Raw genomic sequence first — 12831 nt, 5'->3', positions numbered from 1 at the left:
ATGCCCATCATTGTCTTCTGTCAGTCATAACCATTTGGGGCTGGGTTCCCCATGTGAACAGCACTCCAGGCTCCCAGAGTTTGAAGAACAACTTTGGTTTTTGGGTGGGTGGGCGTCCTTAAGTGGGCCTGAGGGATCCTCCAGTTGAGATGCAGAAGGAGGATGGAGAGCAGGATCTGACTCCGTGTGGGAAAGGCAGGGAGGGGGCTGTGCTGGAGTCCTGATGCCCTCCTCCCCTAGAAGGCAGGGGCTCCACCAAAAAGCCAGCCCCAGGGAATGGCCCTGCCCTCTCCTTTAACGTCCTCCTGGCCCAGAGGAGGAAGGGGAATGGTGTGGTGGGGGTGTTGGAGACCCCCTCCTTTCCTGTTGAAGAGGCAGGGGAAGGGTTAACTCAAAGCAGAGGGATCGCCAGCACTGGCTCCAGATTTGCACTTCCTGGGGGCGGCCAACAGGCAGGTCCCCCACCTCTCAATGCACCACCTGCTTGGCCAGCAGGAAGGGGTTAACCTGCCCTGCGCTTCCTCCTGTGTCCTGTTACTGCTGAGGCAGACCTGCCGGGCCAGCTGAGCAACTTTCCTCGGAGTGCTGCCTGGCGCTGGCTAGGAGGCAAACGCATGCGGGAAGAGCTGCTACCCATTCCAGGGACCCTGCCGCTGCCCCTCTGAGGGGTCTGCGCCTCCTGGGAGCAGGTGGGTCTCTGGGACGAGGGTCCATGGTGGATGGCTCTGGAGACGCTCCCGAGGCTGTGCCGTTCCCCTGCTGCACAGGTTGGAGGGTCACCGCAGAGGCTACTCAGCCCGGGGCTGGGGCCCAGGGAGCCCACACTGGAGGTAAGCTTCCTCCCTGGCCCCCTCCCTGGCAGTGGCGGCATGGAAGGCGGGAGTTGGTGGGGAGCAAAGAGTGGGCTCGGGGCTTAGTCTCTTTTCCAGGTGCGAGGGAGAAGGCTGAGCTGTAGAGGACCTAAAGGCTTCTTTCCTGCCACCCCTCCCTCCCTGCAGCCCCCACAAAGGGACTCAGGGCCCCCTCCCCGTCCATCCTGGGACTTAGCATCTTTGGTGGCATTCCCCACAGACTCCTTCTGCACATCTCTGCTGTTTCCTCTTCCTCAGCCCCTCTTGCACACCTCTAGCCTCAGGGCAGCCCCCCTCCCCCAGCTCCTGTGCTCCCAGGAGGCAGCTGTTACAGTGGCCAGAAGCTTAGAGCTCAAGCTCACCCCCATTCCTACAGCATCAAGAAGGGCACTGTCATTCCCCACTGCTCAGGCTGGACCTGATTTGGAGGCAGGGGCTGGAGCCCACCTTAGCAGAGGACAGGAACGGGGTGTGGGCTGGGCTGGTGGGTGCACAGACTTTGCGCAAACTCATGCACGTGTGACTGGACAGATTTGGGTTCTTTCCGTTTCTCTGAAGCCCTTGCTGGGGACGAGCGATCTGCGTTTTTCGGTCCTGACTTTTGGGAAGCTCTCCAGATCCCCCATCCTGCAGGCCCTGAGAAGAGCAGCCCCTCCCTACTGCGCAGTTCTCCTTGGGACCCTGTATGTAGGCGAGAGCTGATACTCCGTGGCCCATCCCACCGCCTGCTGGCCATGCTCCCATCCCCTCAGTCGCCTCCTTCCTCTGTCCTCTTCCTCATCTCCGAATTCTCAGGCCCTGCCCTCTCTGTGCCCTTCCCTCCACCTGACAGGGTCCGGCTCAAGGTCACTGCAGTAATTCCATCTCCAGCTGCCCAGGGCTGCTGCTGCTACCGCCACTGCCTTATCGGCCGCTGGGTTTCTGTTTCACTCCCTTTTATTTCTGGGCATATTGTGTTCGATAAAACCCTTTGCTTGTAACACTGCTGGCAGCGCTCCCAGCTGCTCCCTCCCGCGTTCCTTCCTTTCCTCCTCCCCTCTCTGTGCTCTGGCAGCCTCACCGTGTTCCCTCAAACTCCAGAGAAGGAATATCAAGGTGCCTCCCCATGTTTCCGACCCCACACTTCCCCCCAGCCCCTGCAGGGGTGTGCAGAGAATGCCCACCTTCTGTGAGAAAGATCCAGGCAGGGCCGCTGGGCCCACACCGAGAGTCCCCTCCCAGAGGCTGGTGGCCCTACCCGGGCCGGGCCGGAGGGCCAGGGCAGCCAGGTCCAGGCAGGGCTCTGGTGGAGTCACAGTGCTCAACTGGTTCTGCTACTTCCAGTGGCCAGCCGGTAGGGGTGTGCACTGGGCGGGCTTTGGTGCACGTTATTTCCCATCTTGACTCTGCCACCCCCAGCCACGGGATGGGGAGGTGAAGGCAGGTCTGAGTCACTAGCAAGGGAGAGGGCAGGAGTTAAACAAGTTGTGGCCGTGGCATCCCCACAGAAGGCCCATCACCCGCTGGAAGGAAAGACAGACAGGAGACAAAAGGTAGGCTGCGCTATGGGCCAGGCACTCTCCACCTCGTCTGCTCCCACGGGATCCTATTCTCTGGGCCCCAAACAAAACCTGCCAAGGCGTGTTTTCAAAGCGTGGGGCCGCTTTGAACTGAGCCCAGCACTGGCGGGGCTGGGGTGGAAGGAACATGGTATCGGGTGGGGGAAGGTCTCCTTCAGATTCCTGTTTCTGGCAGCCTGGGGACCAGCTGGGGCATGGACTGGGATGGAGGGTGGAGCCGAGAGTTGTTTGGTGGGTGGGGGAGAGTTCACGGGGGAAGTGGAAGCTCTGCAGGCCCAGCCAGTGTGTGTGTGCAAGCACAGACCAGCGCTAGTGTGGGAGGAATGGCGATGGTCAGGGAATTCCTCTTTTGATTTCTGAAAGGGCCTTGGGAGGACCTGGGGCCTGGGGTTGTATTCAGCAGACAGCCTGGACCTGCGGCTATTAGGGGCGAATTGGGCTGGCCTGGCTCTTCTCCCTGCTGGGGTAGCAGAGGTCCACCATGTGTCCAGGGCTTTGGGGCTTTGGAGATTTGGAGAACCCAGACTGTTCCTACTTTCAGGGAGCTTCCATTCTAGCTGAGAAGGTGAGACTGAGACAGTAAAGCAATCCGATGAATTAATGACTAAGCTGGGTAACACTGACAGTAAGGATTGGATTAGTCTTCTGGAGGCCTAGATGTTAGTCGAGGCTCTGCCACTTACGTGCCATATGACACGGACAGGTCTCATCCCTTCTCTGGCCTCAACAATTTCATGTGTAAGTGGGGGCGGCAGTGGTGGTGGCAGGCAGGAGTGTTGGCAGTGGCCAGATCTCTGAGGGGCAGCCTTCCTCAAATGATCCTTGCTCTCTTGCTTTCTGGCTCACTTCACAGCATTTCTTCTGAGCTGCCCTCCCCTGACTCGCTGGTTCACTCCTCCTTACTCTTCTCTTGGATCTTAGATCTCAGCTCCGCCACCACCTCCTCTAGGAAGTCTCCCCTGATTTTCCTGGCTTGGGTCTTCCTGGGCGGCTCTGCACTCCCACACTGGACTGTGATTTTCTGTACCCTCTCAACTGAACGTGGGTGGACCAAGGCGTGTGTTCTGCGCCTGGCATGATGCCTGGCTCAGAAAAGGCCTCCAGGAAATAGGTGTTGAATGCACCAAACTACAAAAATTAACAATATGAGAAAAGTGAGCTGAGGAGCTGGGAAGGACAGGTCTTAAGCTAGATCTCAGCAGAAACAGAGGCGGTGGCGCAGCAGAAGCAAGGCAAGTGAGATTTCCTGGAATCCCATTAGCATTCCCCTATGAGGCCACACACTCTTAGGTGGGGCTTCCTAGGGTCATCTTGGTCCCCCATGTAGCAGCTCTGTGATCTTGGACAAGTCACTTAATATTACAGGGTCTCGCTCTGTTGCCCAGGTGGGAGTGCACTGGCACGATCATGGCTCACTGCAGCCTCCAACTCCTGGCCTCAAGTGATCCTCTTGCCTTGGCCTCCTGGAATTATAGGCATGACCCACTGTGCCAGGCCCATTTAATACTCTAAGCCCTACCTTTCCCACCTGCGGATGGAAACAATGATAATAGCATCTTTGTGGTGTGACTGTGAAGATAAGATAGATGAGCATGCAAAGCTCCAAGTGCCTGCTGAATTATAAGTGAAATAAGAACGTGTGCCGCTGAAGGCTATCCCTGGAGGCAGGGACACTCTGGCCAGGCCTCATTTAGTTGGTCAGTGGCTGAGTGACCTGTAAGGTGGGCCTTTGCCCCTGAATTCCTGGCCCTTTCTTCCTCAGCCCCACGTGGAACTCAAGGACGCAGCTGCTCTGCTGAGAACACAGCGGCCCATCCTTCGAGACCGTGACCTCACCACAGTGGCCCTCAGCCCTCCATCTCCAGTGGGGGCGAGGGCCACCCACCTCCAAGTCTCCAGCTATGACGACCTCCGCGCTCCGGCGCCAGGTGAAGAACATCGTGCACAACTATTCCGAGGCGGAAATCAAGGTGCGCGAGGCCACCAGCAATGACCCCTGGGGCCCCCCCAGTTCGCTCATGTCCGAGATCGCTGACCTGACCTTCAACACGGTGGCTTTCACCGAGGTCATGGGCATGCTGTGGCGGCGGCTCAATGACAGCGGCAAGAACTGGCGGCATGTGTACAAGGCTCTGACATTGCTGGACTACCTGCTCAAGACAGGCTCTGAGCGGGTGGCCCACCAGTGCCGCGAGAACCTCTACACCATCCAGACACTCAAGGACTTCCAGTACATTGACCGCGATGGCAAGGACCAGGGCGTCAACGTGCGCGAGAAGGTCAAGCAAGTGATGGCCCTACTCAAGGATGAGGAGCGGCTGCGGCAGGAGCGAACCCATGCCCTCAAGACCAAGGAGCGCATGGCACTGGAGGGCATCGGCATTGGCAGTGGGCAGCTGGGCTTCAGCCGCCGCTACGGCGAGGACTACGGCCGCTCCCGGGGCTCCCCGTCCTCCTACAACTGTGAGTGAGCCCCGGTGTGTGGCTGGGATGGGGAGGTGGCCCGACTTCCGATCCTGGCTCTGCAATCCAAGCCATGGTTCATAATACCTACCTCTGAGGGGTGTTACGAGGATTCAGACATAAGGAATGTAACATGCAAGACACGACACCCAGCACATAGGAGGTGCTCAACAAGTTAGCTCAGATAATAATGTTGTTATAGATTCATCGTCACTCGTTAGCTGCCTGATAGGATGGCGTGATGGTGGAAGCATGGGTTTGGAGACAGATAGCATTCTTTATTCTGCTTCCTCCAAGCTGTGTGACCTGGGCAACCACTTCTCTGAACCTCAGTTTCTTCATCTGTACAGTGGAGATAAGCTCACCTACCTCTATTGTCTGATTTGAGAATGAAATGAGACCAGGCTCAGGAATGTCCTCTATCCCGCGCCCAGACATATGACATTCCCCTCCATCCCCCCACCTGAAGGCAGCTGCCGGACAGTCCCTGACTGTCCTGCCCTGAGTCATGGGGGCTTCCCCGATCTGAGGAACACTCAGAATGGCCCGCCTTCCATAAAGCCCTGGACAGTTTGCTGAGGGCTGTGAGGCTGTGACCTCGTTGGACCAGAACCTCCTATCCTTGCACTTCCCTTGCCCCCAAGCAGGACAGGGTCCATCTGGAAGTCCAAGAGCTGGAGTCAGGGCACCTGGGTTCAAGTTCTGCTTGAGGACCCTGGTCAGGTGCCCTAAGTGCTGCCTGTGCATCTGCTAAGGAGGGACTGGAGCCGTCCCACCGGGACAGGGCGGGATGGCGAACTTGCAGAGAGTGCCCAGCACACTGCCTGGCCCACGGGGGCCTCCACGGCCTGTTGTTCCCCTCCTCTCAGTTCTCTTCTTTGAGCCTCAGCTTCCTGGCAGGCAGAGGGGTGTGGAAGCTAATGGGTAATCGTGTGGTCACAAAGACATGATGGTCGTTGCAGCCTCCTCTTCGTCACCCCGCTACACCTCCGACCTGGAGCAGGCCCGGCCTCAGACATCAGGGGAAGAGGAACTGCAGCTGCAGCTGGCCCTAGCCATGAGCCGTGAGGAGGCAGAGAAGGTGAGGCCACGCAACCCCACTGTGGGGGGGAGGGGATGGGCTAGAGGGAGAATGCCTGGGAGCCTCTCAGCCTTGACTCAGGCTCTGTCATCCGAAGCCCCACTCCCGTGCCCAAGGACAGCACAAGACCCACTGTCTCTGTCAGTCTGTCGCAGGCAGGGGCTGCCTCCCCACCTCCAGTGCTCTCCACCTGGCCTGGAAAGAGTAGCAAATGTGTAATTAGGGGCACCTGATGTGTCTTGGGGGGCCTGCGACCACCTCATGGTGGAAGGGGTGAGTGAGCTCAGACATTGCTAGGAGACACTGGGATATGCTGCCCGCCCCTGCCCACCAGCTATCCTTTTGGGGAGACAAGGATGGGCCCCCAATGTCATCAAGTTTGCCTTTACCTCTGTGGATCCAGGAAGACCAGGCAGGAAGCAGCTGGGCCTCACACAGGAGGGCCTAGAGAACTCTCAGAGGATTCAGAAGCAAAATCTCAGTCTTCCTGATCTTTAAACTGCATTTCAGATGCAGGCAGGGAGAAGGCCACACCCGTCCTGCTGACTGAGGGGCAAACGGCCCATGCATACTGAGGCTGGGCATCTGTCTCTCCATCCCCATGACCCAGGCAGGGCTATACTGCCCTTCCGGTCCCAAGGTGGGAGTACAGGGCCAAGTTCACACCTCTCTTCCTCCGCAGCCTGTCCCCCCAGCCTCCCACAGGGATGAGGACCTGCAGCTGCAGCTGGCTCTGCGCCTGAGCCGGCAGGAGCACGAGAAGGTAGTGGGCTGAGCCCTCCGGGCCGCCGGTGCTGCTGCTGCTGCTGGTGGTGGAGGTGCTTCAGGGCACTAACAGGCTCCTCCTGCTGCACCCGGTGGCCCTGCCGCTCCTAACCTCTCAGCTGCCTCCCACCCTGCACTTTCTCGACTCCAGCCTCGGGTGCACAGGTCCCCGGATTCCAGCCTGCGCTGCTCATGCTCCTGACTCTTTCTGTGCCTTCTGTAGGAGGTGAGATCCTGGCGGGGTGATAGCTCCCCCATGGCCAATGGTGCAGGGCCTGCCGTCCACCATCGGCGGGACAGAGAGACCGAGAGAGAAGAGAGAGAGGAGGAGGAGAAACTGAAAACCAGCCAGGTAGGGAATGGGCTGGGGTGCGTGGGATGGACAGGGCCTAAGACATGGACTGAGTATTTGTAAAGAGAGAGCAGAGCAGTGCTTGGCATATAGTAAGCACTGACATGTTTATTAGATGAAATAGGCGTGGGGATGTAGCAGCCCTAGTCCCACACTGCATGGGCTGGTGACCGAGTTAACAGCAAAGTGGGATGCAAAGGGATCCTGATCGGAGACCCTTGGATTTGGGTTCTAAATTTGCTGCCACTTACTCTATGACGGGGCATGTCACTGTCATGGCCTCAGTTTCCCCTTCTGCACAGTGTGCTTATTGGATAGTTCCAGCTCTGACATGTTAGGATTATATGATACTGTCGATCAAGACTAAGGTGGGCCCAGGGACGTGGTGCTGAAAACACCGCGGGCTCATGGACGTATTTTCTCCACATGGGGAGTGGGCAGCTGCTGAGTGCAAGGCTGCCCTCCAAAGCTGTCCATACCATGCCTGGGTGCTGTGGTCTCCTTTCCGCCCATGTTCACTGTGGCCAATTTCTCTTGGACACTGACCTAGGGAGGTAGGCTGGTTGAAAAACATCTGCCTTTGGCCTTCTTGCCCCTTTCTGCTGGCCTGGATTCTATCCCAGCTCTGTCTCTCCCTGGCTGTGTGACTTCAGGCAAACCCCTTCCACCCTCTGTGCGCTGGCTGGCTCATCCATAAAATGGGTGCATCACCTGCCCTGCCTACCTCACAGGGTTGTTATGAAAATCAGGTACTCTGTGGATGAAGAAACATTATAAACTGGAAAGCACTATGTCGAGGTGAGAGATCATGAATAGGTATCTGTGGAATGAATAAAGAGAATGAGCTGGCATTAGCCTAACAGGTCAGGGCCTGCCCTCCTTCCAGGCCCCACCCACTTCTGAGCCCGGGCTGCCTCTCCCCTCCACAGTCCTCCATCCTGGACTTGGCTGACATCTTCCTACCTGCCCTGGCCCCGCCCTCCACACACTGCTCTGCTGACCCATGGGACATCCCAGGTGGGCATGCAGGGCTGCAAGAAGACTTCCAGGCTGGCTTGAATGCCCCCTCCTTCCCAACCACTTGCTGGGCCAAGCACCTCCCCGCAACATCTGAGTGTCACCGGGCAAGTCACTCACCACCTTGAGCGTCCGCCGCCTGCGGGACGGGCTTTCATAGTGAGGGCTATGGAGAATGTCTGAAGGGCCCAGCTCCTAGGAAACGCAGCAAATGTGCTCTCGCTGCACTCACTTGCTCAGCATGTCCCTGCCTGGGAAGGTGGCCTGAGTCACCCACACCTGCAGGTCCCAGTTCCTGGGGTCACTTGCCAAATACAGGCTCCAGCCTGCTGGGTGGTCCTGAGGCCACAGTCCCTCTGTGACATGGATCCCCTGCCTCCCCATGTGGGCTGGGTAACTGGGAAGCGCCCTGGGCGAGGGATAAGGGTGGGCCTGGGATCATGTCTATGCTGTTCCCATTTCAGGTTTTAGGCCGAACACAGAGGCCAGTGGCTCCTCCTGGGGGCCTTCTGCAGACCCCTGGTCTCCGATCCCCTCAGGAACCGTCCTGTCCCGAAGCCAGCCCTGGGATCTGACTCCCATGCTCTCCTCCTCTGAGCCCTGGGGCAGGACCCCAGTGCTACCTGCTGGGCCCCCCACCACAGACCCCTGGGCACTGAACTCTCCCCACCACAAACTCCCCAGCACTGGGGCTGACCCTTGGGGAGCCTCCATTGAGACCTCCGACACACCTGGTAAGAAGAGGGCCAGAGCGTGCGAGTGAGGGGCTGGAGGACTTCCAGGCAGAGCCAAGGGGGCAGCAGATACTCTATGTGTTCCAAGGGCAGCTTCTCTGAAAGGGGTTAGACCAGCACCTGTCCTTTTTGCCAATCCATCTCCTCTCCCTCTCTCTCTTCCCCCAGCTGTAGGTGCTGCCTCGGCCTTTGACCCATTTGCCAAACCTCCGGAATCCACAGAGATCAAGGAGGGGCTGGAGCAGGCCCTGCCCTCTGGGAAGCCCGGTAGCTCTGCGGGTAAGCAGGGCAAGGGGATGGTGAGGCTCTGGGGAACAAGGGGCCCACCCCAAGCAGCCTCTGTCCTCTTCCTCCCACATCGGGCGCCAATCCCTCTTCCCACCAATGAGCTCTAGCATTTCTATTCCAGAGCTGGACCTGTTTGGCGATCCCAGCCCCAGTTCCAAGCAAAATGGCACGAAGGAGCCAGATGCCCTGGACCTGGGCATACTAGGGGAAGCACTAACCCAGCCAAGCAAAGAGGCCCGAGCTTGCCGGACTCCCGAGTCCTTCCTGGGCCCCTCGGCCTCTTCCTTGGTCAACCTTGACTCGTTGGTCAAGGCACCCCAGGCTGCAAAGACCCGGAACCCCTTTCTGACAGGTAAGACGTTCCTCAACCCAGGGGCTCCTGCTTTCAGAGCCTAGCCTCGGCCGGAGGAGCTCACTCTCCTTTCCAACTTCCAAGACCTCCCGGTGTAGGGCTCTGAATCCCGGGTCGCTCCAAGCCACTCTCGTTCTGCAGGTCTCAGCGCTCCGTCCCCCACCAACCCGTTCGGCGCGGGCGAGTCGGGCAGGCCAACGCTAAACCAGATGCGCACCGGGTCGCCGGCGCTGGGCCTGGCGGGCGGGCCCGTGGGGGCGCCCCTGGGCTCCATGACCTACAGCGCCTCTCTGCCCCTCCCGCTCAGTAGCGTGCCAGCCGGCTTGACCCTCCCCGCCTCGGTTAGCGTCTTCCCGCAGGCCGGAGCCTTCGCACCGCCCCCCGCGGGCCTGCCGCAGCCGCTGCTGCCCACGCCGAGCTCAGCCGGGCCGCGGCCTCCGCCCCCGCACACCGGGACGAACCCCTTCCTCTGAGCGCCACCCGGCCGCGGGCAGGCCTGCGCATGCGCCAGGCGCCCCGCGGCCCCGCCTCCGGACCCGGGGCTGGGCGGGGCGCGGGTGCTAGTGGGTCGCTGACCCAGTGGCGGCTGGAATCACGCGTCGACTCTGGAAGCTGGACGTGGACCACGGCCCGGGAGCTAGAAACTGAACGCCCCCATAATAAAGACTGGAACCCTCGTTCTCAGCTCTCACCAAGTGGACTTTTTGCAAGGTGTGGCGGCCGGGTCTCGACCACAGCGTGGATCGCCGGCTGTCTAGGAAACTGCAGCTGCACAACGCGGGGTGCAAAACTGCCCCCGCTTCCTTTACAGCTCCTCTCAACCCTCACCTCCATCCCCCGTCACCTAGGCACCTTCGCTTCCAGACGCTCCCAGGCTGTCACTCAATTTGGTCCTTTCATTCATTTATCACACATGGGCACTGGGGCTGAGCTAACAGCAAGAGACAATAGGCCTTTGTTCCTATTTATTGGGTACTGCTTATTGCTAAGCAGATCAGTTTATTTAATCCTTGCAACGACTCTCTGAGGTAGATATTGTTAATTCCGTTCAGGACCCCGGCTACATAATTTGTGAGGCTCAATACAAAATGAAAATGTGAGGGCTCCTTGTTCAAAATTGTGTGAAGAATTTCAAAACAGGGACAGCAGAGCATGAAACCAAGCGCAAAGCCCACTGCAGGGCGATTGCACAGGTCTCTCACATTGCAGCCGGTACTACTCCCATTTTTCAGGCAAGGAAACCGAGGCTTAGGTTAAATGGCATGCTCAAAGTCACAAAGCTGGCATGGGGCGGGGCTGGAACTCAGAGTCAGACAGTCTGGCTCCAAGGCCAGGAGCTCCCAGGCAGGGCCCCAGAATTAATTCAGCAAATATTGACTGACTGCTGTGGACAAAGTGCTGGGCTCACCTGGGAGGGATCCAACCTCCAGGAGCGTGAGCGCAGCAGGGTAGACAAGCCAGGGGGCAGCAGGATAGACAAGTCAGGGGCACGTGATGCGGCTGTGGCAGGAGCCAAGTGCAGGAGCTCCTAGGCTCCTTTGTTTTACTGAGTCACCTTAAATCTAACTCTGCCCTCTCCCTTGCTTCACCGAGGCTGGTGAGAAACTCAGTCTCAGCCACAGAGGGGGAATCAGACCCCTTCTAGGGGTTTATGTGGAGTCTGGGAAACCAAGGGTGGGGTGAGGCCTGGTAATCAATCCAGGAGGGGCCCCTATGACCACCCTTGCCTCTGTTTCTTCTCAATGCTCCCTGATCACTGGACCACTGGACACTGATGTGTCCTCAGTGCTTGGGGCCTGGCTCTGCAGGCAGCCTGCAGCCAGCCACCATCCCCTTTAAGGGACAAATGACCTTCCACTAAAGTTGGTGAGTGAAGGGACACAATGCCACTCCCCTTCCTAAGGTGGGGGAAGGGGAAGGGAATCCCACAATGGCAGTTACAGACAGGATGGACAAGAACACCTGCTCAGGAATCAGACTGACAGGGTTCAAAGTTCTGCTCCAAGGTTTGACCCTGACGAGAATCACTTAGTAATAAGTGGTTATGCTCTGTGACCTTGAGTAAATTACTTACCCTCTCCCTGTCTCTGTGCCTGTGTTTCCTTACTTGTCAAATGGGATCAGAAGTTTCTTCCTGATGAGGTTGCTATGTGGATGCCCCCAGGCCAGTGTCCATTCAGCTCAGGGCCCACCCTCTTCAGAGACTGACCATGAAGCACGAACCCATCACGCCTTTCACTTCTGGTTTTGCCAGGCAATACCCAGAGTGCAGCACCCATCTATTAATATCTTCTGCTACACCCAAACCTGGGATGATTCCATCCTTCTTGTCCCCTGACCCAGCCTTTGTGGCCCTGCCACCCAGTCTCTCTTCTTCTAAACTGGATCCCCCTGAGATCTCCCAAGGGGAGCTGTTTTGTCTCCCACAAAGAAGAGGTTGATAGCCTTCCTTCCTGCCTCCCTCCCTACAAGACCCCTCCTGCTAGGAGGTTGGTGCCATAGGTCATTCTGTCTCCTCCCTGCCTGGGGCTGCCACTCCACCTCATTTTTGGGATGCTTCGGTCTTGGCTCATGGTCTTCTCATCCAGCTCTTACCTCAATTTCAAGTTCAAGTCGCTCCATTATCCAAGGACCTTACGGCCCCTTGACCTCTCAGTGACCCTCACCGTGGTCACACTTGGAGGTTTGTCATCACCCCAAATTCCTCTACATTCAAGGCAGGCTTCCGGCTCTCTGAGCTTAACCTCATTCCTTCTAGCCAGAACATGTTCCTTCGAGCACCCGCTGGACCCTCTGACTAGCCAACCTGTCCAACAACCTGCCACACCCCACATTCTCAGGGCCACCCAGGACCACCACCTCTTCTATCCTTTATGGCGTCCACCACTTTCTCTTAAATGAATCCCTCCCATAGAAATATGTCTTAATTAGCTCCATCAATCTTGACAGTGTCTTCCCATCTTTCCCCTCATGTCAAGCATGCGTCATCTCTCTCTGTTTCCCCTCCCTTTCCTCTTCCTCCTCAGCTGACTGGTCGACTTCTGCTCTCAGCCTGACTTCACTAGAACGACGCCCACTAAGCACACCAATGGCCTCCATGTTGCTGAAGCCAGTGGACGTTTTTCTGTCCTAGCCAGGCTGGCCCCTCAGGAGTCTGACATGTAGACACTGTCCTTCGTCTCTGGCGTGCTGCCCTGTCTGGGTTTCCTTTGCACCCTGGCTGCTCCCCGTCTGTGTCTTTCTCTTTCTTTCTTTCTTTCTTTCTTTCTTTCTTTCTTTCTTTCTTTCTTTCTTTCTTTCTTTCTTTCTTTCTTTCTTTCTTTCTTTCTTTCTTTCTTTCTTTCTTTCTTTCTTTCTTTCTTTCTTTCT

The 12831-nt window shown here is 57.7% G+C and overlaps 1 protein-coding gene across 1 annotated transcript; it reads left to right on the top strand.

Moving 5' to 3' along the window:
• Positions 1-536: 536 nt before the first annotated feature.
• On the top strand, positions 537-11546 carry EPN3 (epsin 3). The gene is made up of 10 exons (XM_023203962.2): positions 537-830; positions 4173-4873; positions 5836-5954; positions 6637-6717; positions 6943-7071; positions 8001-8088; positions 8553-8822; positions 8997-9101; positions 9232-9462; positions 9604-11546. The coding sequence occupies exons 2-10, from the start codon at positions 4312-4314 to the stop codon at positions 9933-9935; spliced, it is 1917 nt and encodes a 638-aa protein (XP_023059730.1). The 5' UTR covers positions 537-830; positions 4173-4311; the 3' UTR covers positions 9936-11546.
• The last annotated feature ends 1285 nt before the right edge of the window (positions 11547-12831 follow it).

The sequence above is a fragment of the Piliocolobus tephrosceles genome, chromosome 16 (assembly GCF_002776525.5).
Source record: "Piliocolobus tephrosceles isolate RC106 chromosome 16, ASM277652v3, whole genome shotgun sequence".
NCBI classification, from domain to species: domain Eukaryota; kingdom Metazoa; phylum Chordata; class Mammalia; order Primates; family Cercopithecidae; genus Piliocolobus; species Piliocolobus tephrosceles.
The sequence above is the reverse complement of the archived record's forward strand: the minus strand, read 5'-3'. Positions and strand labels throughout refer to the sequence as shown.

What these genes read in the sequence shown, in the direction of transcription:
- EPN3 (XM_023203962.2), top strand. Translation starts at nt 4,312, where the DNA reads ATGACGACCTCCGCGCTCCGGCGCCAGGTGAAGAACATCGTGCACAAC. An exon ending in GCCGTGAGGAGGCAGAGAAG is followed by an intron (nt 5,955 to 6,636) that starts GTGAGGCCACGC and finishes CTTCCTCCGCAG; the next exon opens with CCTGTCCCCCCAGCCTCCCA. An exon ending in CCGGAACCCCTTTCTGACAG is followed by an intron (nt 9,463 to 9,603) that starts GTAAGACGTTCC and finishes CTCGTTCTGCAG; the next exon opens with GTCTCAGCGCTCCGTCCCCC.